The sequence below is a fragment of the Haliotis asinina genome, chromosome 12 (genome assembly GCF_037392515.1).
Source record: "Haliotis asinina isolate JCU_RB_2024 chromosome 12, JCU_Hal_asi_v2, whole genome shotgun sequence".
In the NCBI taxonomy this organism is placed as follows: domain Eukaryota; kingdom Metazoa; phylum Mollusca; class Gastropoda; order Lepetellida; family Haliotidae; genus Haliotis; species Haliotis asinina.
This window is the reverse complement of record NC_090291.1, coordinates 28,166,657-28,191,127: the sequence shown is the minus strand read 5'-3', so window position 1 is coordinate 28,191,127 and position 24,471 is coordinate 28,166,657. Positions and strand designations below refer to the sequence as shown.

Sequence of the window (24,471 nt, the reverse complement as noted above, 5' to 3'; positions counted from 1 at the left end):
AACAGATGAGTAAACAGATGGGTTCTGTGCTCATCAACATCAGTGAGAACCATCGTAGTTACAACAGATGAGTAAACAGATGGGTTCTGTGCTCATCAACATCAGTGAGAACCATCGTAGTTACAACAGATGAGTAAACAGATGGGTTCTGTGCTCATCAACTCAGCAAGTCAGTAGCATTGTACGTACACCAGATGAGAAACCCATATGTTTCTGGCTCATCCACTCTATATGTTAGCATCATCGTAGGTACAAGAGACAAGTAACCTGTGGTTGCCTTCTCATCCACTCAACATATCAAACCCATGGTAGGCATGACATCATCAATGGAATGTCTACCTTGAAATGTCACATGCAATATACCCATCATGTTCAAAGTTACAAGGAACTTATAATTAAGAGGATTGTATGAGATTGCATGTCATATGAGAGTACTCATGACTCACTTCTCTCTGTTTCAGTAACCTGTATCAACATCAGAAGCTGATGTTCATTGAGCTGGAGCCTCCTCTGCCTCCAGTGAAGGGGAAAGATAATCTACTGAACCCTATTGTAGGGATAAAAGACAAGCCTGGGTTTATAGCCGACCCCCAGTATGGAGGGCCACATGTTGTACAGGACACATCAAATGTGTTTCCAGTATTAGCTTTTCTCAGCACTGGACTTGTAGTGCTCTTCTTGTTGAATCAATATTACCGAAGTCGGTCTCGTCCGAAACGGAAACGTCCTCGTCCTCGCAAGCTGCAGCAGCTTATATATGGAGCTAAAGTGCCAGGAGTATGATGAAGTAAGGGGTGTGTCAAAAGCTTGCATAGAATGTTTTCATGGATGTTTTGGGAAGACAATCTCCTGTAGATATTTTGTTAAAAAGGAGTACAAATATATTCCCAAGTGAAATGCAAACATTTGACATAACCCCTAGCTGCCCTGAGCCAGAGGTTGACGTTGAAGCCATGTTCTTTTCGTTGAGTGAATTGACAGGAATATCAGAACAGTTGAGCTATATCCGTCTCACAGTGCTGAAACAACAGACTTCTTTTATCACAAATCAAACCATTTCTAAACCTCCCTGTCTCCTCCGTGTTCTACTGCCATTACCTGTGTTCCGGCTATACTTACAACTCTAACACTGGATGATAAATGACCTCATGTCGATGTCAGGTGTCATAAAAGATGGAATGATCATTGTATGACAAGCAAGATGACGTTTGTGTCATGGAAAGATGACATTTGAGTCATTAGGGAGACATATATTTTGGAGTTCTTTAGTTACATTGTTGACTCATGGCAATATGGCTAGATCACGTTATGAACATGTGGAGTGCATTTTGTACTAGTTTTGTAGGCATAGTTTTATTTGGTTTTAAGTGAGGGTAAAGTAATAGTGTGAAAGATGCTGAAGGAACAGAAAACTGGCTTCTCTGAGGAAAATCACATGAACTCTGCATTCACACATTAGTGGTAGCAGTATTTTGAAAGGCTATTTTGGGTTGTATGAGAATTGTGTATCATCAGTACAGGATATGAGTGTGGGTTGTTCCTGTGGAATAGTTCCATGATCATCTATCAGACCATCATCATCATCATCGTCATCTCTCATTGTCAAGACAGGAGACCAGGGGATCAAGGAGAAGGAACATCCATCGTATGGAGAAAGTCAGCCTGTGTCATTGGAAGACGTCTGAATCAGTTGAACATTGATGTTCCCAGTGACTGCTGTTTCCCATCAAAGGTCACATTTGCAAAAACTTAAGTTCTACTTGTATCACTGTAGGACACAAAAGCATGTCATTTTCATCAAAAATAAGATCCTCAGACTTGCAGGAACTTCATTACCGTATTCAGACTTCTGTTAACAAATGTGGCAGTTAAATTGTCTGAGAGTCAGATATCAAACACATAGTGTGTTTCCAAAGAAGATTGGAATTAACATGGGACCTCCACTGTTAGACTCACCTGAGGACTATCAACTTACCCATGTTTGTGTATGCAATAAGTATGGTATTTAATCTTGTGCACAAGACATTTCTGACAAGGTATGATGTGACAACATTGTCAGAGCTATAATGAATGTGATATCTTATTTATAGTTGTGTGCTGCAGCATATATTGTACATAGACCACTATTAAAACAAACAGACTTCATGTTCATGTGATTGTGTGTTGTGGATGTTGTGGGGAATATGGTAGCAGTTTAATACCTACGTGAGATTAGGACTTGCGATTTTAGTTTGAAAATTTGAATGTGATTTCAGTTTGTACCATTTTAACATTTCTAGTTACATGTTATTGATACCTTTTGACCTAAACAAACATGGTTGCTAAATGTTCCTAACCTCTTGAGCCCAAAAAATTCAGATTGGTATGGACCCAGAAATGGCTTTCCTGCTAACATTTTATAGTTTGGTTCTTGAAATATTGGTTTTTATTTTGCATGTGGTAGATATTTATTTTATATCTTTTTTCTTTTTTTTGTTAGCATCTGTTAATTAAGGCTTATGACATGGAATTCATCTGTCCATCCATCCATCAGTGTACTAACACTGACCTCATAGAAACTGAATATCATCTTTACAGAGAATGTTTTCCATATTGTAAGGATTAATCTTGGTAACTGATAAATAAGTAGGTCACTTGATACCTCTATTTCTTTGGAACCTGTTCTATGATGTTTCTGACAAGCTAAAGATGAGTGCATCCTATATATTGTATCATGACCTTCTTGTATGCTTTCATCACTAATTGCTATGAGCATCACAAGACTCTTTCTACAGTGAAAGTCTCCGGGAGGTTATCATCTTGGCCCTGGAGGGAATCGTCTTGGCCCTGGGAGGAAAATCATATTAGCCCTAGGAGGCGCATCATGGCCCTATGGGGGATCATCTTGACCTAAAGGGAGATCATCTAATCACTAGGAAAAATCTTGACTCTAGGGGAGATCATCTTGACCCTATGGGCATCATCTAACCGCCAGGGGAGATATCTTGACCGTAGGGGCATCATCTTGCCCTAGAGGGAGATCATCTAGGCCCTAGGAGAGATCATCTTGGACCTGAGGGGATCATCTTGGCCCAAGGGGCATCATCTTGACTGTATGCTGTGTGAATATTGGGAACATGTTCATAACATATTTATATCAATAACATGCACAACTGAGGGTAGATTCATGATTTTTGCAATAATTTTTAGTTTCCAATGTGTTGAGTATTTTGTTCTGAGATGATTGACATTAGATGTCCTAATGAACCTTGATGAGATTCTTGGACTTGAATAGCACAGCGGTAACTGACTTTGTCGTGTTGGGATATTTTGACCTGGTTGTTTCCGTTAGGCTTAGAAAGCCATGATTGGCCAGTGGTATATTTGGCCAGACACAAACATTTCTTGTTTTCTGTATGGGTTTTACACATTAACAAAATAACCAGTGCCATGGTTCCATCGAAATTTGGTTTGTTTTCTATCTTTGTTTTGTATCTTTTATTTGAAGGAATATTTTAGAGATTAATCCCAGCTTGACAACAATTTATTTCAGCATCATGGAATGTTGTCCTCTTTTTAGGAAAAAAACAAGGCAAAAACTTCATGTCTGACTGAGCTGTCATTCCAAATGTTTCTTTGTTAGAGCTGTGTTAATACTGAAATGTGTAGTTTTAAAATTTTCTCCGAGAAACTGCCTTGAATCTTTCCTTGGTATGGTGGTTATGTAGTTGCATGTGTTTTAAGATAAGTAATGAGTTGGCTTTGGTATTGTATTGAAGAAATGTAAAGGACAGAATAAACACCACCATGAATAAGCTGGTATTTTGTAAATTTGAGAATCGAGGCTATTGGTTATATTGTCAGGGTTTTAACCATCTGTGTGTGTCTTGTACCTCATTTACAAAATACTGATGTAATAGTTATATATTTGTGTGACTGAATTTTGATTTTTGAAGGGATACCCAGTTTGCAAGTAACAGATTTCCTTCCTGAATACAACATTTAATATTAGGGTGTTGTGGAATGTATGTGAAAGGCAGATATTTTTTCAGGTACATTTTCAGATCATATAATTTCTGACATGATCGGGCCGAGCCGTAGGTGTATGCAGGGCAGTAGTGGAGATTTATCGGATACCCGGAGATTATTGAGGATGCTGATGTATGATAAGCACATTTGGTTGATTCAGAATAAATTTCATTCAAACAACATGCCCTTCAAAAATAAATTACATGTGCTTCGTAATTTTAATTTCCTTTTATCAGTCTCTGAGAAAGAGGTTTTTACACTTTCAGTCCTGAAATGTCATTTGGAAAAAAAATAACGTTTCTTATCCCCCTGATCTCTGTGAAAACTTAAAAAAAACAAAATTATGAGACTCCATACATGTTGCCAGATTGTACTGTTCTGCTTTAACATGACACTACTGCAATATTATGTATTTGCTTATGAGAACGATTTCTTCAGGCACGTCAAGAGCTATTAATAAAGCATGGAATATGATACAAAGCAAATAACAGAATTTTGAAATGTGATTATATCTTTCTCTGATTTAAGATCATGCTTGTGTAGTTGTCTGAAGATACCATGTCAATTCTAGTTGTAGCCTGTCTGCATGCCATTCTAGTTTCATTTTGCATTTTAATAATTTTTTTATGAAATCTATACAAATTTGTTACCCTCTTTTGGGGGCATATTTTAAGTTTCACAGACATTATTTATCTTTACAACAATGTTTAAATTTTTATGAACTGTATATTAATAATTATTCTGTTTGACAATAAGAAATTGACATTTTGGGTATGATATGAAATGATTAATGATTTTGGATGTACACCAAGGCACTAAACAAACGAAAGTCTCTTTCAGGACAAGCTATAATGTAATAAATGTAACAGTATGTTAACTTTCTGCTAGAAGACAATCAGTTGTAAAATGTGAGGCTCAGATGTCACTATACTTACATTTACTGGAGCATTTTCCATATTTTCAACAAGATATGCACTACTCAAAACAAACATATTTATCAAGGATCATACAGTATGATCCTTGTAAGGTACTTCTGTGTTTGAGTGCTGGTACATCTTATTGACATATTAAAGCTGAGTTTACTGCCATTGTTATGAGGTTTTAAGATGCATATCTTCATCTTAAAATTGGGAAAAGGACAAACAATGGGATTAATTGTTTTCAATCAAATTCTAAATGTAAAAAAATCAGTTTCAGTTTTCTTTACTTAAGTTTTGATGAGGTGTGTTTATTTTCATGTTGAGAAAACTGCAGGTTAAAACGGTAGGACATAGTGTGACTTTCTTGTTTAAACATTTAAATTATCACAGTCATGGTTAGTTTTGATGAGAGGTTGGTTGTGTACATATGAGGTAGAACAGTCAGAGAAGCTATATTGTACATATCAGTGTGTATTATTGATGTTCAGTTAATGGTACACACTTCTTTTGCTTCAGCAATGAATAATGCAGGCACTGAGTTACAATATGTTGAATTGAGTAAATGGGGCATTAAAAGGAATATGTCTTTGTCACTTGCATTAGGCATTTCAAGAGACAGATTGCTAGAATGTTTGATCAGATGTAAACTATACACAATGATAAAGTAACGCCAAACTGCCGAGTGACCCTATAAGGTGAATGAGTATGTTGACGAAATTGTATTATGTATGAAGTCCATTTGAACAAATGAACATGTGAGAATGTTTATACCAATGGTCAAAATAAATTGGATAAGCTTAAATTGTTGTATTCTCTTTGATTGATCATGGTGTGAAACACTGACGTTCACACTGTCCACCAGGAACTGATTGTGTGAGACAGTGATGTTTACACTGTCCACCAGGATCTGATTGTGTGAGACAGTGATGTTCACACTGTCCACCAGGATCTGATTGTGTGAGACAGTGATGTTTACACTGTCAAGGGATCTGATTGTGTGAGACAGTGATGTTCACACTGTCCACCAGAATCTGATTGTGTGGGACGCTGACGTTCACTCCACATTCAGCACTGACGGATTTGACCTCACATTGAACGGAACAATGCACAGAAAAAAATCAGCCCCAATGCCCTGGACAATCCCGCGTAGATCAGTCAGGTGAGGAAACAGAAGTTTAACATTTTGGTCTTGGTGGTTTTTGAAGAAATGAAAGATGAGCGTTGGCTCATTCCAGACCTGATCTCCGTGAGCGCTAAAAATAGTAACGAATGTTCACCTAGGTTGTCATTTCGTGATGCCCCTAGTTTATGTAGCCTTGTCAAAATCAAGACACGAACTGACCAAATTTTACTACTTTCGTATTTATTATTAACTACTATACAAAATACCCACACATCACTTTGTACCAACACAACCGTCTTTCCAAAGAACACAATCGGGCGTTATTATTGTGTCCTAAAATGTACAGGCATCTAAATTCTAAGAGTACATGCTATGGTATTCATGTGATAACTGAAGCTCCCTGGAAAGAAAAGACACCCAACCCACCCTCTTCCTAGACAATGATACGTTACGTCGAAATCCTACAATTAAATCAGAGCTCTCAATAGACTCAAACTGAAACAACGAGAATCGAACAACATTTACTAAATTGTATTCTACATCTACGATTAATTACACCTGAAAATATCAAGCACCGCCCATTTATTTTCATAGAACCTGACCTTTAGAAATGCTTGATATTAGAAATACTATGATATTCATAATAAAATTTAGATACCACTCTAAAATACCCAGTAATCACTAAAAACTGGTTCAAGAACACCCGGAAGATGCAGACAAGCAAGGGTGCACTTGGAAGGGCAGTTAAATAATTATCGCCGTCGAACAATACAAAATATCATGAATGAGATTTCGATTGCTACATTTTGATACAGGTCTGTCATAATAGTCAATTAACGCTGGCTGAATTTTAAATATGCTCTGTCATATTTTTGTTAAAAAATGGTTTTAGTGGTGACGATGTAATATTTGCGCTTCGTAAATCTCAGGACACACTCTACTACCACTGTAACAATCCAGTGAAAAGTCAGTGCAACAACGAGTGTACACATTTTGGTCAAATGTATGAAAATTACAAACGTACATGTAATTATGAAAGGTATTCAGATCTACGCTGTTTTCTGCTAATTACACATGACATTGCTCACAACAACATTTTCATTGAAACGAAGTATAACAATATCACAATGTGATAACCTTTAGACAATAAGGGTTATTCAAGATGTTTGTTAGATCAGTAGGTTAAGATAATGATGTAAAACCTGTAAGAAACATCCCATGTTTTGACCAGATTCGTCATATCGAATTAATGCAACTTTAGTTAATCTACCCAGCTCATTCCCAACGTTATTTAATATCCAAATAGGCCGGTATTTCTGATAATTCGTGAACAGAGCTTCTCACGGAGAGCTCTTCCTCCACCAAGTGAGTGAGTGAGTTAACATTTATTGTCACATCGGCAATATTGCAGCCATATCGTGACGAGAACAATTCACCTGATAAACTTAAAACATCTTGAAGAGTAAAAGCTGTCAACAATGGACAGTGAAAATACTAGACTATCACAGATATGAACATAAAACTAGTATGCTTACCCCACCAAGCAAGACATTAAGATATTAGTGTAACCTGACATTCCTACCTGCTCTGTGGGTATTTACCTCACTGTTTACTAACCACGAGTCTGTTCTTGAATATTAAGATATTGTTTATCCCACTACTGTTAATTATCGATATCATTTTAGTATGCAATAACACTATAAGAATTACACCTTGTGGTTACACCTATGCAAAATGCACCTCACACAATTCGTGTAAACCCACTGTAAACCACGTTGAAATATCTTACATAAGTAATATCTATCCGATGTCAAAGCCAAATTAATTCTTACTCTAATCACGTATAGCAATGCTGGTTCTCAAATTAATCCATGCTCTAATCACATGTAACAGCGGTAATTCCCAAGTTAACACATGCCGTTATTACCTTACTCAAATCACATATAATAGAGGTACTCCCGAGTTACACATGTTGTTATTACCTTACTCTAATCACATATAACAGCGGTAATTCCCAAGTTATAACAGCGGTAATTTCCATGTTAACTCATGTTGTTATTACCTTAAAGCTTACTCTAATCACATATAACAAATAACGGCGGTAATTCCCAAGTTACACATGTTGTTATTACCTTACTCTAATCACACGTAACAGCGGTAATTCCTAAGTTAACATATGATGTTATTACCTTCCACAAATCACACACCGTTGAGTCTGATGTTAACATATATCTTGTTATTAACTTACTCTAATCACATAAATAGCGTTGTGTCTGATGTTAACATATCTTGTTAATATCTTACACAAATCATATAACAGCGGTGATTCTTAAGTTACCATTATAACTTGTTCACGGGTCACGAGAGAATAAAGGGAACATCAACGTATCTTTCTGTCTTTACCTCAGAGATACGCACATCCAATGGAATACTGTTCACCCGTTAACATGCGCGTCATCATCTACATCCACTTCACACCACGACATCACAACACTGCAAGATTACTGGGCCATGGGATGTAGGACATTATTCCGAAATATCACCCGACTCCACGGTGTAATGAACCTATGAAGACTGTATGTTCAAAACCCAGAACTACATATTATAAATATCATTAGGCATTCACAGCATTATGTTGCTCCGATAGGGATGTGTCCCAACACAGTACTTTAATACTCGAGCTCTCTCGGCTTATTCCGTTAACGAGGTACTACCGACAGCAGCGGAATTACATTACATTGCTTTCAGTGCAAATCGTATATCGTATCCCTCTGCATATAGTTCGTGCAAAATCGAACGTTATTTACGGTTAATGCATGGTATTATTTTCATATATGCATAAGGGCAACTGCCAACTGATTGTATAGTCAGTACAAGAGAGTACAAATATTGATGCCGTCTGAAGTAAAAACGTTCGGGGCAAGCCAAATGGGTGAAAACGCTTGAAGGAAGGGAAATGCACATCACAACAAATTATGTATGTGGTTTCATCTTCAGTTCTATTCAACAGATTTGCTACCATCCTACAGTCTAGACTTTATCCACGTAGTAATATTCATCTAGGATTCTAATCCATGACTGTAGTCCACATCTGGCCTGTGCATCAAAGACCTGTACATGCGGTGCGTCGTCCATCACGTTATATCATCTTGGTTTTAAGTTAAATGGCATGTCCATGAGCGACATAGTACTTTTCAGGTACTCTTCTACAGTTACTATCACTGTCATGTGGTCCCTCCTGAAGAATGGCGTCTCGAGTGAAGTCTCCCGTCTTCATACGGACAGCCAGTGTTCCTTCTGAAGAAAGCATTCAGTATTAGTTACAATGAAACAAAGATTATGTCCATGGTCACCTATTGACACTGGGTAAAGTGAAATCATGTTTATCACGACCCTGCTAGTTTGCAATCCCCATATTCTAAACGACCAGCGTTTTAAGGGAATCAACTGATGTCAACAACTGAAATTAAAAAAAAAACAACATTCAGTAAACATGTTCCCTGGATGTGTTGAAAATTGAAATGAGAAATCCTCTTGATTGACCAATTTCCACATTAAAGGATCATAGGTGCGTTCTACCAAACAGTACTTTACTGTGAATCAGGACTACATTCGTTCTGAGGAACCTGGTTGGATTTCTGCATTTACAGATTTTGTAAAATAATATACTAGCATCAGTTTTCATCCGGAGGCTGTACTGCAATATATACCTTGGCAGAATTGTTTGATTACTCATAGCCCATTCTCCTTTTAATTTTATATTTACTCTGACGTAAGTCATATCACGTATAAATAAATGGAAGGTTAGGAAAACACTTTAGAAGTATGTGTACTCAAGTATGTCCTAGGTAGTTCCTCAGTGTCTACTCTTCACTCACCTGGAACCGCTTGACTTGCTTTTTCTGAAGTATTTGCTCATGTTCGCTTTCAGGCGATATACACAGGGCAAACCGCTGTAAAACAGAAACTATCACTGAAAGTACACGTTAGTCTAAAAAGTACTTAAAAGCACTATGCACTAACAAAGTATTTTCTTTGCTTCGAAACCCATCTACGGAAAAAAATTCTAAACCCAGATTTACACAGCAGACGTCGCCAACGACCATCGCAAATCAACATACAGAATTCGGCATAGGAAGGTTGACCACAATTAGTAGTTTATTCCACGAAAGCAAACCAAATATCAAAGTATATTCACCAGACCCAGACCTAACCGATTATATGTGATCCACCCCAGCTAACTTATAGTAAGTATATTCATCCACCCCAGCTAACCTATAGTAAGTATATTCATCCACCCCAGCTAACCTATAGTAAGTATATTCATCCACCCCAGCTAACCTATAGTAAGTATTTTCATCCACCCAAGCTAACCTATAGTAAGTATATTCATCCACCCAAGCTAAACTATAGTAAGTATATTCATCCAATAATCGTCAGTACATTCAAGGACCCTGTTAAGCTAATGTAAGTATATTTATCCACCCCAGCTAACCTAGTAACTTCATCCAATAATCGTCAGTACATTCAAGGACCCTGTTAAGCTAATGTAAGTATATTCATCCACCCCAGCCAACCTATAGTAAGTATATTCATCCAATAATCGTCAGTACATTCAAGGACCCTGGTAAGGACCCTGGTAAGCTCATGTAAATACATTTATCCACCCCTGCTAATCAACTGTAAGTATAATAATCCATCCCAGTTCATTCACCCCTCCTAACCAACTGTCTATGTGAAGAGTAACGGCTTCATCAGTACCTCCTTCAGTGTTCCCTTGGTAATGGCCAGCTTGTAGATGGCATAACCGGGTATCATACACATAGAGGACAGGGCTATCAACCACCCGATGACATTAGCATACTCCGGGTACACGTAGCGGCCGGTGGCTGTCACGTACTCCAGGGGGGTGTAGGAGGCGAAACTCGATATCACTATTATCTGGATACCAACAAAATGTGTTGTTAAAATTTTGCATTCAACTACAAACTATATCAGCAGAAATGCTGAAGTTCCAAAGCAGTTCCAGACATTCTATCTTTCTATATTCTGTTTTTCCATTTCTGTTTTCCAGGTCCTGTGTTTCTGTATATCGGGCATATATATAGTAGAGTAACAGTTGTGGATTCTAGATCTAGAGATTAGGCAGTTAAGTGCATTGGGCAGCAGCATGAACGGACAATGACTGAGAACTTAAGATCATTGCTAAATAACTAAGTTTCTAGAGGTTGTGGGAAAACTACTCACAAGGAGCAGAGCTAGGCAGAAACAGTACGTCTCTGGAAACTGGATATATACCTAGTCTACTTCCACACATTTGAACTATGAACAAGAGGTAAGTATCTAGACTTTGCATAACGCATAAAAATAATCACAGGACACATGTATTACTCGTTAGTCTATGCTTGATGCATGCCTGAAGCGCAAAGTCACATAGAAAGAGTTAAGAGCTTTTGAAAGAAATAGGTCTTGAGATGACTTCTGACAGGCATCAGTTCTGGAGATCTTCTGATTAGTTCTGGAAGGGTGTTCCGCGCTGATGCTAAACACAACGATTTTAGTTTATCAGTAGCACCCAGTTTTAATAAGTTCTATGAGATAGAATGACACTATACTTACCAGGAGTAGAACTGGGCTGATGAACTTCCAACAGATTCTCCAGTACAGGTTTGGCCTGCTCCCCGTCATTGACTCTATGTCGTCACAGAACTGCTTCATGCCTGTATGTCAGAGGTAACCGTTAGATATCATACTCAGGAGGACAGCCCAGATTACAGTTCTAACTGTAACACTAACTGTCTAAATAGCTATAGTTTTGAGTTACTGATAAAATACCGCGTAGTTTTCATATTGAAAGGATCGGCATCTGCATATACAAAGGAAAAGAAATATTGCACATTTGACATCTGTTAAAATGACGTGGGGATACCGTAGAACTGATGAAACATCATGAAGGTTTCATATTGAAAAGATCGGCCTATCCATATACATCTGCTTTCGAGCACACAAATATCCCGACATGCGTATCATTTAGCTGCAAAAGGTGTGATCTGTATTTGATATGAATAATGATTGTCCTGTTTTTTTGACCATGAACGTAATCTACACTAAGAATTCGATAATCCGACACCCTAAACAATGAGAACATTTACTGTGCAATGGGCACTGACGGATTCACGGGACTTGACTGTACAAAGGAAAGGAAAATGTATATTTGTGTATGAGACAGGCTTGTACCTACCGTAGAACCAAGAGACGGCTATCACCTGGCACAGTACTGTAAACACAATAGAAGTCCCGGCCGCAAAGCGATCCAACATCGTGAACACGTACATTCCTCCCTGGACAAAACAGTCAACATTAATACTGCAAACATCCATGCTAGAGAAGTCATATGTACAGTGCATTTGTGATTGAGTTAGCAACATTGTACCCATGTGTGGAATCGAACCCGGGTACTCGGCGTGGTCAGCGAACGCTTAACCACTAGGCTACCCCACCGCCCCACTATTCGTTTGTAGCTTCAATAGCAATGTTTGAATGACTTGTTTGAGTGGCATTTTAGAAGCTGAGGTGTACAAATAGGACAAATTGTTATGGATAACAACTTCTTTATTGCCACGTTTCGATACAGACTCTTGTACCGTTGTCAAGCAGGAATGATGATTCCTGCTTGACAATTCATTCCTGCTTGACAACGGTAGAAGAATCTGTGTCGAAACGTCGCAATCACGCAATAAAGTTGTTATCCATAACAATTTGTCCTAAATGTTTGAATGGTTTGATGGGAACAATTGTTCATGATGTTGGAGGACCTTCAGCATCGATGATGTTGCATGGACGTTAGACTGTCCCTTATTCTCTCGATATGTACAATTGTCATAGTAACCACTAATCCCACTGAAAACGAGGGTTGTGAGGTGGGAGAATTAGCCATGATTTGTTTAGGGTTTTAGCATACTTTAGCTAAACCGAACCCGGACCTTCTGCTCTCCGGACGGACGCTCTAACCACTAAACCAAGAGGGCGGCGCTCAGGGACAGTGAGACTATATGGAGACAATGGAGGTCTAAACCCATACCGACAGACCTATTGTTGAGTACGGGTGAGAATCAGTCACCAGCCACCCATGCTGGTCGGAGGAGACCACAAACTGCACCAGGTGGCCAGGCTTTGGGACTTTGTTAATTGTGAGTCATCCAGCCACGAAGGAACCGACCGCTGTGCATAAGATCATCACTAGTTTGTCCGGCCCAGATTGTTTACAGCCGCGTATCTTAGTATTGCCACATGCGGCGTGAAAACAAGAAACAAACCCACGCAGAAATACTTGTAGGTCAGAATGTACTGACCTCTGTTAAACAGGGCAGTGCGAACATGAAGGCTGACCCCACCACGCCCAGGGTTAGGAGTTCCCGGAAGTATTTGTACTTGATCAGGTGACGTAACTCGTCCCTCAGCCCCGTCAGCGGAGACTCCAGACCCCCGAACTGAAACATAAGATGACAATACGTCTGTCATGGGGCCCCCTCAGTAACATCACGATAACCTGTCAAACTGGTATCTGCCTTACCTGCTGAGTTACCTTGGAGTGTCATACTCTTATGTCAAAAACAGATATATTGCTACACAGAAGAGCACAGCTACAGCTATACAACAGATATACTCACTAATTGTACATTATAATTATGTGTTTTTTCTCTCCATAAAATAGACCAAAAAAACAGAAAAAACAAACAAAAACAAGCAATAAATGCGATATGTGTCGTATATCGTAAACTATATTTCCGTTTGTGCCTGAGAGTTTTTAAAAAATATTAATAAAGAAAACTGTGTACATGTCATATCAAATCAATTCCATTAAACAATCTGTCAGACTGGTTGTACAACACTAAAACATGACGCGTTTGTGTGAGTGAGTTAAGTTTTAAGCCGCACTCAGCACCGTTACAGCTATAGGTTGGGGGTCTGTAAATAATCGAGTCTGGACCACACAATCCAGTGATCAACAACATGAGCATCCATCTGCGAAATTGGGAACCTATGACATGAGTCAACCAAGTCAGCTAGTCTGACCACCCAATCCTGTTAGTCGGCTCTTACGACAAGCCTAGTCGCCTTTTATAGCAAGCATGGGTTCCTGAAGAGATTTTGTTAGATGTATTGTTGACACTGAACACAGTGTTGAATAGAATGACTTTGTTATATACACTGTTTACACTGAGCATTGTGTTTGTGTTGAACAGAATGTTTATGTTACTTATACTATTTATGTTGAATAAAATGTTTATGATGAGTAGGATGTTTGGACGGCAGGATATATTTCATATACCTTTAATGGAACACTGCAAAAAGGCATGTATATTTTGATGAGAAGGTTTCTGTTGCATAGCATGTGAATACCGAATGTCCTCGAGGAGACACTGGTTGCAAAATCAAGAGAGGCCAAAATGTTGTTTATGGATAATTCAGCAATATTGCAGCCATAAATCATCTAGCCAGGTAAAGCAATCAAGTGGTTGAAAGTATGAACACCGATCCAGATGAACCAGGTCACAAGGAAACATCCGATCTAAATCGGCTGTTCCTGGGACCTCCCACGGAATCAGTACGAAGTCCATGTCTAGTGTGACGATGAAGACGTGTCCTCACCGCACTGTCCACGCCGAGAGTAAGCAGCATGAAGAAGAAGATGATGGCCCAGCCGGTGGACCCCGTCAGTGTGGCTATAGCCTCCGGATAGACGATGAACACAAGGCCAGGACCTGGCAGTAATAGACAATACCAGTGAATGAGTAAGTTCAGTTTTAGTCTGGACAAGGCAATCTAGCATGAGCTAAACCAGTATTTCATTACTCATTATCAGTGCGAAGTGACTGGGCTAGTATAACATAGAACAAAATCTGTAGACCTGTGTTTTTAGTTTTTCCCATCATTTAAACTAGCGTCCAAAAGAGACGCCACCAAACATTTTTCCTGGTCTAAAACGAAACTTAAGCTAAATACGGTAACATTTAATGTTTTATTGCAAAAATCAATCATTCAGCAACAGTATTTAACTGAAGAAGAGAAACGACGCAGCTCGTGATCTAAAATCACATGAATGACACTGGGGTGCATTATCCAGTATTCGATCACCAGTGCAGGATCAACTGGGATCTGCCAAAGCGTTCCTCGCCAATGGCCGATTTTGGTGTTTCCGAATACGACGTCCCAGTTATTCCAAAAGGTGCCCATTTGGCGACAGATCTTGAAGAGCTGGAACTTACTGTCGTCACCAAAGGTAACTCTTCGTCAGTTTCTCTGCTGCCAGTGAGGCACAGTCCTGTGCCATCTCAGTCTGGCACGTCGGTGTTGGCACGTCAACGTATGCCCTTGAAAGGTCAATCGCCACAAGGACCATGAATGCGGAGTCGTCTGGTCACTGTCCGCTAACTGGATGGCACTTGATGACGTCACGATTGACGAATCGGTTCCTCAGGTGAAAGAGCCGTAAATACTGGCCTTCTTTTCGGGTAGTGACCTTCAGTCTATCACTCTCTGGCCTGTCTGCAGTACTGACATTCTGTCGTAGACAAGTCACCAGTCTTCCGATTGTGAACTTGCAACATCCAATGGTTCTAGACACATGCTTTTGTAACTGTTCCATCTGTAACATACCGATTGCTCTCTCCCTCAGCTGTGCTGTTAAACGACGCTTGCTCCTGGCTTTCAATCGATTAACATGATGTAAGAGAATAAACCTGGTTAGCTTGTGTACCCTAATGTGATACGGATGACATTCTGCACAGTTTTGTTCGTGTAATTTCGTTTTTTCTCACAAAATACGAAATGGAAGTGCAAGTATTCATTGGGAATAGACACGTTGTGTTCGAGAGATGTTCTTTTAACTATTTACAAAGAGACTGACAATTATTTTGACAATTTACAGTCATTTTTATTTTGGTGGCGTTTCTTTTGGCCGCTAGTTTAGTTGTCTAATTACGTAAACATGAACATCGTTTCAAGTAAAATGATGCAATATACAGTCATATATACAGAGCCTTTATGTATTCAATGGTAATTTTCACAAGGTGCAGCCGAGGACCCCTATTGCACGTCCTCATATGCTAGAGCGATGTTCCACTTCCGTTACCTAACGTTTTGGGGAAAATCGCAAAACAATGATTTCCCTAGAATAAAATTACATTAGTTGTGTTGACAGAAGATATACGTAAATTGCCATCAGCTATCCATTAGTATGTGTAATGGGTGCATGTCAAGACAACAGAGTGACGTCAGAGATTAAACATTCAGATAACATCTCATCTGATACGCTGAGATAATGCCCTACCTTCAGTCGCTACCTCGGAGATGTCCTTTTGAGTCCTCAATGACATGTAGCCGAGGTAGGAGAAAATGACGAAGCCGGAGAAGAGGCTGGTGAAACTGTTGACGGCCACAGTGATCAGACAGTCGCTGGAAAAAAACGAAGGTGCATTGTAAGTCCCTGTGTATTGTTTGTCGACAGCATAACAACGGCATCGCGAGATGACGCTACAACAAGAACATCCCTGTGAAACATATCACTTCTTCAGGGCTGGGCGGTCACAATATGTGACTTGCCTTTGAGTCATCTTCAGTTAGTGCTAACAATCACTGACTGTAAGTGCAAGACAGTCGCGTAGCAAGCCATTATTCCGTGTAAGTCAAAACTTCATATTTTGATAGTGCTGAGGGTTTGCCCAGCCTTTTTAGCAACAATCGTGTAAGCTCGTGCTTTTTTCACTAAGGGAGGTGCAAGTCACTCAAGTAATATCTTGCATATGGCTGTGTGCGGCGTCAAACATATTATTCAGTCACAAATACAGGAGTTCATATCTCTTTCCTCAGATTAATACCCTGGATCCAGCACCAAGATAATTATTGTTAGACTTGGTCTTCAGCGACCATGCTTTTCGTACGAGGCGACTGACGGAATGGGGTGGTCACACTCGCTGGCTTGGTTGACACATGTCATCGAATCCCAACTACAACGATCAATGCTCACTACAAGATTCTTTTACCGAGACTCATACATATTTACATGGTATACATATTATTTGAATACAAACTGATTAAAACTATAAACAATAAATACATAACACGCATAATACACTGTTGTTAGGCATATACTATCTAAGAAAATGATTACAATTGCTTTGTTTCTGCAGATACTCATAAAATTATAAACATGTTAGGGATCAGGTGGTTTCAACTTCCTTTTTCATCCAGGCATTGTATATATTTATGCAAAACACCCAACAAGAAATTTCCTTTCACTAAGTTTGCAGGAATGAGTTAATAGATATAACCAAACGTAACACCGCCTCTGCCAATTTTCATAAGCATTTCTGAATACTTTCTTTTGTTCCCTTAGTAACACCTTACGACAAAAAACAAAACGCTCTGGACCATATTGTAATGTAAGTAATCTCGTGAAAATTGCGTTCACCATGAAGATTGTGTACCTGCAGTTACAGATTGAGTGCTATGTGTTTCAATCACAGGCATGTAAGTAAGTCACACGATAAACATCCACACATTGTCTACGCTGATGAAAAAAGAGGACCCAGTATGTTCACCTTCACGAGTGTTAAGATGACCTTGGGAAGAGAAAACCTTACCGATAACAGTTGTTGTTAAATTTGTTGTAACTGGAGTAGGCGATGTGTGTTCCGAACCCGGCTCCCACGGAGAAGAAGATCTGCACTGCAGCATCAATCCACACCTGGAACATATTAATCCCTCATGAGTGAGTGAGTAAGTTTAGTTTTATCCCGCACTCAGTAATATTCCAGCTATATGACGGCGGTCTGTATATCTACTCTGGACCACACAATCCAGTGGTCAACAACATGAACATCAATCTACGCATTTGGGATACAATGACATGTGTCATCCAAGTCGGCGAGTCTAAATTCTGATCCCATTAGTCGCCTCGTAGGACCAGCATGGGCCCCTGAAGATCAGTTCTAAGCCGGATCTTAAAGGGTATATAGTGAGCGAGTGAGATGGGTTCAACGCCGCTTTGATGACGTCAAGTATATACCAGCGTGTCAAGTTTACAGAAAAGCTCAAACATATGTGTCACTTTGTGAAACGCATAAGCACGGACAAACCAGGGTTACTAATCAAGGTGAATCGGAACAAACTATCACAGGATTCTGGCATGCTTAAGGGAGGTAACCTTAACAGCGAATTATGACGTTTTAGAAAACTGTTGTATATAGTATTTTGACTAAGTCAGGGAGATCAGGATCCCGTACAAGCAGTTAAAAGTCTAACGTTTCATGAATTACGAAACAAAGCCGCAACGCCACCACATGTCACAAGTTTCCTAGGAGCGTGAAAGAATTTGTAGTTGTTAGGTACCAGTTCCCTGATCTTAACTGCATCATCCTCTTCTTTCAGCCATGATTCAGTGAGAATTAGTGAGTCAACATTGTTTTCAAATCACGAATTAAAAGAGTCATATTTCTAGACGACTGTGCAGTCCACATACATACCTTTATAAAGGGTTGGCACATCGTTTTGAAGACGTGGATTGTTGCTGATGCATTCGGTCACTGCAATTTCAGTGTTACTAGCTGATATAGGTATAATAGTGATCACCATGGCGTAAAACAATACTCACTCCACATCTATCGTGTAGAGAGTGAGTGAGTCACCTCAGCGACATAACAGCCATAGTTTGGAGAGGGGGGCCATTGATTCAGGCTCTACACAGCCAAACATCGATCAACACGCACGCACGCGCACACACACACACACTGTGCTGAAATTCAGGTATTTAGCAGTAGGCGTTCTATGCACCCCTTTGGATGTCCAAGAGCATATTTCATTATGCAAAGTCAGCCATACGATCATATTTCGTAAACACAGGAAGTTGAGCTTATCTCTTGACGCCGCTGGTGCATGCAGTTGGGATCGAATTCATTCTCAGGTCACCACGACCCAGTCTGGCTCACAGTCCCTAAACCACATTATTCCACCTTCTGTCCAGACCTTTCTACAACACCAAAGCCTAAATAAAGCAAATCTAGATTTCCCCAGGTTCTGAATCTCCCATTCCTCCACGGTGCCTTTTTCAATTTAAAGGGAATTATTTGTATGTATCGTTATTGTAACAAACATATTGAGAGACTAAGCTAAGACTTAGCCTAGAGAAACCTTTGAAATAGTTCTCCTTTAATCACATCATGCTACTTTACACCCGGTTGGGCTGGTCTGTGCAAAACCTGCAGTGCAGGGAGGGGTTTAAATCACCTACTGAAATCGATAAAACTGCAAGTGGCCTTGACCTAGTCAGTCACTGGTGATACAATGGCAAGTGGCAGAGGGTGATAGACCAAGCTTAATCCAGGTGTGCAACAGGTCATATCATGATCGTGTTCTTGTTATCCCCTGTTGCAACTCAACAGACAACCAATCAAACGTGGACAACATACTTTACATGGGGTAAGCATGGCGTCATTTTCCATTGTCTGCTTCATACAGTTCCGCCATGACTGACTCATTATTACGCAGTTGTGAACAGAAAACGGACCACACAAGGAAAGGTTTGTTGTACAGACAATTAAACGATTAACATGTGTCCATGTCGTTCCAAGATGGCATGTCAATAATCATCTGCCCAGTACTAACTTTGTGCAATAACTATAATAGTGGCATAGCGCATTTGATTCAACCTGCCTTAGGAAAGTAAGTATATTCTCTGTGCATTCAATCATGACTCCACTTGACACAGTGAGTCATCTTGGTTTTAGCTGTCTGTGTGTGTTAATTTGTATGTCTGTGCATATGCATGTATTGTTATGGCATTAGTCTGCTGGGAAAGATTGTTAACACAGCTACATATATAGAATATAAATACGCCATGCATTCATAATACAGTTGCCCTCTCAAACGTTTCAATAACCTTATGGTTGCTGTGTTATGAATGGCGCTTTTCAGTTCTCTGTTACTGAGTCGGTTTTTGAGGGCAGACGCGGCAGTAGTCGCCGTTGTCGCATGGAGCACAGTTTACGTGGCAGATGTCGTCAAGTGTCTGGTTCCACTGGTCATCAAGTGTCTTCATATTTGTTTTCAATGCATATGCTACCATTTCCCCTGGATGTGTGTTTTTGTTGCAGTGAGAAAATATTGGGTTTCCCTCTATTGCCGAACATTACAATGGTGATGTCCTCTCTACACACAATGTCTGCTTGAAGACAAAGGCAGCTTTGACATTCCGTTGGTTACAACTGTTAACCTAGACTGGCCGTGAGGCATGATCTCATTGTAAGCAACAAGTCGGGGTCATATTTGACCATAGGTTTGACACAGCATCACTTACTGAACCTCCTTCACTGTTCCAGATGAAGTGAGGCAGTGGCTACTGCAGAAAAAAGAGGCTGGCGGCTTTGTGTTCGTGTAGGAATGGGCATTTCTTCGTCGCTTGACAAATGAGCGAGACAGTCACAAAAGACATATCCCATCTGATGTGCACAAGCGGAAGTCGCTTTAAGGGCGAGGATCTCTGTGAGGATGGACGCCGGGTGGACCAGGAGGATCAAGTGGACCAGGTTGATCAAGGAGGGCAGATAGATCACAGGGACCAGGGGAGCAAAGGGGAAGGTGGTGGCACTCCAACACTCTCCTTGGAGTGTCGTGATCTGGGGGTGAAGTACAATCTGTGTGTGTCAGGGGTAGACTACGATCAGATGGCCTCTCTGGTGGAGAAGGTGCTCCCGGGAGTCCAGTGACGACATAGGAGCCAGGGACAATAAAATGACATGACCTTGAACTCCTCCATGAGGATAGACTGGACTGCTGAAATCCCTGCACATAGACAACAGACTCTACAGCACCAGTCACATTATATGTTGTTGTGGATTGTTCCACTTTACGACAGCCTAGGTCCACAGTTATTATTTTCAAAAGACGTCAATACATTTAAACCTTTTGAGTTCATATATTCGTGCAGGCCAGGGAACGGGAGAGATCGACGTATGTTCACTACAGACACAGTAATCCTTCACCCGAGCTTGACGTGAGAAATACCGTGGATGTAATGAGAAAGTAGCCGAGAAATGATGTGAAATTCAATGAGAAAGAACTCAGGTGATAATGTGAGGTCATTGTGTATATACAGTCAAGAGTTACTTGAAATGATTCTAACACAGTTGTTCCTCGTGCCAGGTAGGTCAGAGAACAAGGCGGAATCCAATGGTACATTCATGTAAATCATGGTACGTTCAGTAATGACTTTTGGACACGGGAATCAATACACATAGCAAAGCATGTTTAGTACATAAACAACTGGGGCACGATTGTCTGGTTGTTTTTGCGTTGTGGAAGTTGTTAATAACACAAACTATGATATTTATGCTGAATGATTTTATGGATACAGCTTCTTCATTTTGTTAAAGGCGACGTTTCGACATATGTCGTTGTCCTCACTTGCATGGCAACGACAATGAAATCCATGTCGAAACGTTGCCTTTCACATAGTAAAGAAGTTGCATATCCATAAAATCATCATTCTTCGTCACCTCAACTTCTAAATTCTCATCCAAGAAATTATATGTTTGCTTTATGGAGCCGGGGAAAATGGGAAGTGAAATATAACAGTCCAACTATGTTCATTTTGCTGCAATAAATAATTCCATAGTCACAGACATGTTTTCATTGATATACACGGTAGGTAGAATGGGACTTTTGTTTAATGACTGTTGTATTAAAGAATAGATAAAGTAAAGGTGATATCACGTTGTCTTTTTAGAGTTTCACTGACCTTTTCTTTTCAAAATCTGAAAACACAGAGCCACAGAGAGTTTGTTACAGTAGAGGGGTACGTACCGTTCCATTACAAGTAGAACAACATGTATGCAACATATATAGATAATGCCATGCTTATTCGTGTTTGTAGTTGCAACTGATTATTTCTTTTTTTCATGGCAAGTAATGCACATTTTTCTTGACAATTTATAACATTTATGTTTTTGGATAATAACAGCTGATAGACAATATTGAGCAAAGGAAAGCGTTCACGTGAAAGATAGATGTTAACATCTTTCTCTAAAAGTTACTTAGACTGAACACAACCAAGGAGGTGCAAAACATAAATATGACACCTTTTACCACAACAATAAAAATATAAACATGGGTTATTCTAACATGATTCTGGGCTACGTTGTGTTCAGACATATGCAAGAGATCATGTAGTAATAGATCAACACACGCACACACACACACACACACACACACACACACACACACACACACACACATATACATAGTCACATAAAATAAGCATCACCCTGTATTTTTACCAAATATTTTCGTCTGAAATGAAATTCTTTCCCAAAAAAATGTTTAGAAAAAATAACGTTTATAACACAAGTATTTAACATTTATAATAAAAATACTTCATTGAAATTGCCACGTACGTTAATTAGGGTAATTGTCTATATTTGAAACAGTTTTTCTGTCCTAGAACAAGTTAGTTTGGAAGGTGAATGTAATATTTGATTGCTATGTGGCCGTATGAATTCGGTATTTATTGTGAATTCCAAAAGCTTATTAATGTGTACGTGTTCAGTTTTTGTCAACTAGCAATCTGAATACTTGAAAAAAGTCCTGATTCCAGGACATTCGCGTTCATCCTGATTATGCGTACTTAAAGCTTACTTGATGAGTAAATGCCATTTTGGTATGCAATAGAATTGTTATTTTTGGTCAAAACCTAATTTGATTGTGTAGCGTCAGCAGGTGAGGAATATTTATTTTGGGTAAATAGTTAGTCCCATCACATTTTCATCAAAATATTATTTCATAAAGAATAGAAATGGTTATGGTATTTATAAAAATATCAATAGATAAAGCCTTTTCAACTATAGGTTGGTCAAATTGATGACTGTATCCTAACATTTCTGTAGCATCACATTTTATTTTGAAACCTGTATGGTGGGTAATTAATGCGTGGGCGTATATAAACACGGCATTGTTCTATGAGCAAATCATCCGAACAGGTTTCAGAGAACCGTGTCTACAGTCCTTTCTTTGGACAGTTTATTAGTGCCGTGTTGTAGTTGTCTTAGACAATATCCTCTTTCGGTGGACTAGATTCACCGTCATCACCCACTGTTAAAGAAATCCATCTTTACAAGCATTGGTTAGACAATATAAAGATATATGGATCTAGGTTCCCGGATTTGAATTCTTATAAATCTAGGTGTGTCAGCACCGAAACCTCGTGTGTGGGTTTCCCTGATGTAGTGGACGTCTAGGACCTGGATCAGTACCGACTTTACTGCCAGAGAAGTTGATTTCAGACTGGAAAACGTTCAGGCATGCTGCTTACTCGCTCTCTATAAAAATATGGTGAAAGTAGATTCCGACCAGATTCATTCTTTAAGTAAACTGAATCAGTTTTAGGAAATATGCATAGAATATGTGCACGAGTGACTCATCAGGCGAGTTCTATGTTTCAACTCCGATTCCGTAACACACGCCTTGAAGGCACATCTTGGCGATAAACATACAAAGGAAGGAATATATATAAACGGACTGAAATATAGGTGTCAACGCTGTTACACTGCGTTCAGTTCCGACCCCTTGAAGGTTTGCAATCCGACTAGATGGCACGTATGTTATTGTCTGCTTCAACAGGTTAACACGTGGTTACAGTCAGAAACAAGTTGCTGGGTGAAACGAAATTATTGAAATATTGACATGGTGCCACAATACTGTCGTGGAGGAGGTCATTAAGTCTATATGTTCATATGGATCAGGAGGTTTGTACTCGTACTAAACGCCATTCGTCCCGCTAAAGACCCTGGTTCGATAACCCACATGGGTGGAATTTGTGAAGCCCATTTTCGGTGTACCCCACAGTGATATTGCTGGAATATTGTAAACGTAGCGTAAATACAAACCCACTCCATGATGTAAAACCTAATGATGGGTATTTCAGTATATCTTCGAAAATGGTTTTGGATCAGGCTGGACATTTTATCTATTGCACACTCAAGTAAATTGTTGTAAAAGCGTGCACTAGTTAAGTGACCAACTGTACAGCTTATACAACCCTATTGTAGATGAGCGTACTGCCAGCGTCATTACTGCGTTCCAAGTGACCATACGTCAGGGGGATAACGATACCCGTCATCAGCAACCTGCTGTGAAGTATGACCGACCGTCAGTCCATCGTGGATGAACATGGAAAATTACTGGAAACAGACACAATGGGTTCTCATCAAAACATGGAACTTGTAGAACCGTCAACACTTTGGGTCTTTTCACTTGCTTCTTATATAGTGCTAGTTTCCAGATATACATTGAGGATAAATCAGTATCAGTGCCCTTCGGGGCCTTCATAAGAAACTGTTATCGAATTAAGGGAAGTATTGGAGTCTC

General features: G+C 39.6%; 2 protein-coding genes across 4 annotated transcripts in view; one reads left to right on the top strand and one right to left on the bottom strand.

The window, feature by feature from the left end:
• Positions 1-5,730, top strand: part of LOC137258040 (membrane-bound transcription factor site-1 protease-like) — a 32,189-nt gene extending 26,459 nt beyond the window's left edge. For all 3 annotated transcript variants that reach the window (XM_067795583.1, XM_067795585.1, XM_067795584.1), the window contains exon 29: positions 462-5,730. In XM_067795583.1, coding sequence (XP_067651684.1) covers positions 462-783 — 322 coding nt within the window. In that variant the 3' untranslated portion in view covers positions 784-5,730. The remainder of the gene's footprint in view (positions 1-461) is intronic.
• Positions 5,731-6,274: 544 nt separating this feature from the next.
• The window catches only part of LOC137259022 (sodium-dependent dopamine transporter-like), a 61,894-nt gene continuing 43,697 nt past the window's right edge, over positions 6,275-24,471 (bottom strand). Inside the window, exons 7-15 of the mRNA XM_067796723.1 lie at positions 17,697-17,800; positions 16,385-16,509; positions 14,704-14,816; positions 13,404-13,541; positions 12,293-12,392; positions 11,671-11,771; positions 10,813-10,992; positions 9,930-10,004; positions 6,275-9,348 (exon numbers count right to left, since the gene is read on the bottom strand). Coding sequence (XP_067652824.1) covers positions 9,325-9,348; positions 9,930-10,004; positions 10,813-10,992; positions 11,671-11,771; positions 12,293-12,392; positions 13,404-13,541; positions 14,704-14,816; positions 16,385-16,509; positions 17,697-17,800 — 960 coding nt within the window. The 3' untranslated portion in view covers positions 6,275-9,324. The remainder of the gene's footprint in view (positions 9,349-9,929; positions 10,005-10,812; positions 10,993-11,670; positions 11,772-12,292; positions 12,393-13,403; positions 13,542-14,703; positions 14,817-16,384; positions 16,510-17,696; positions 17,801-24,471) is intronic.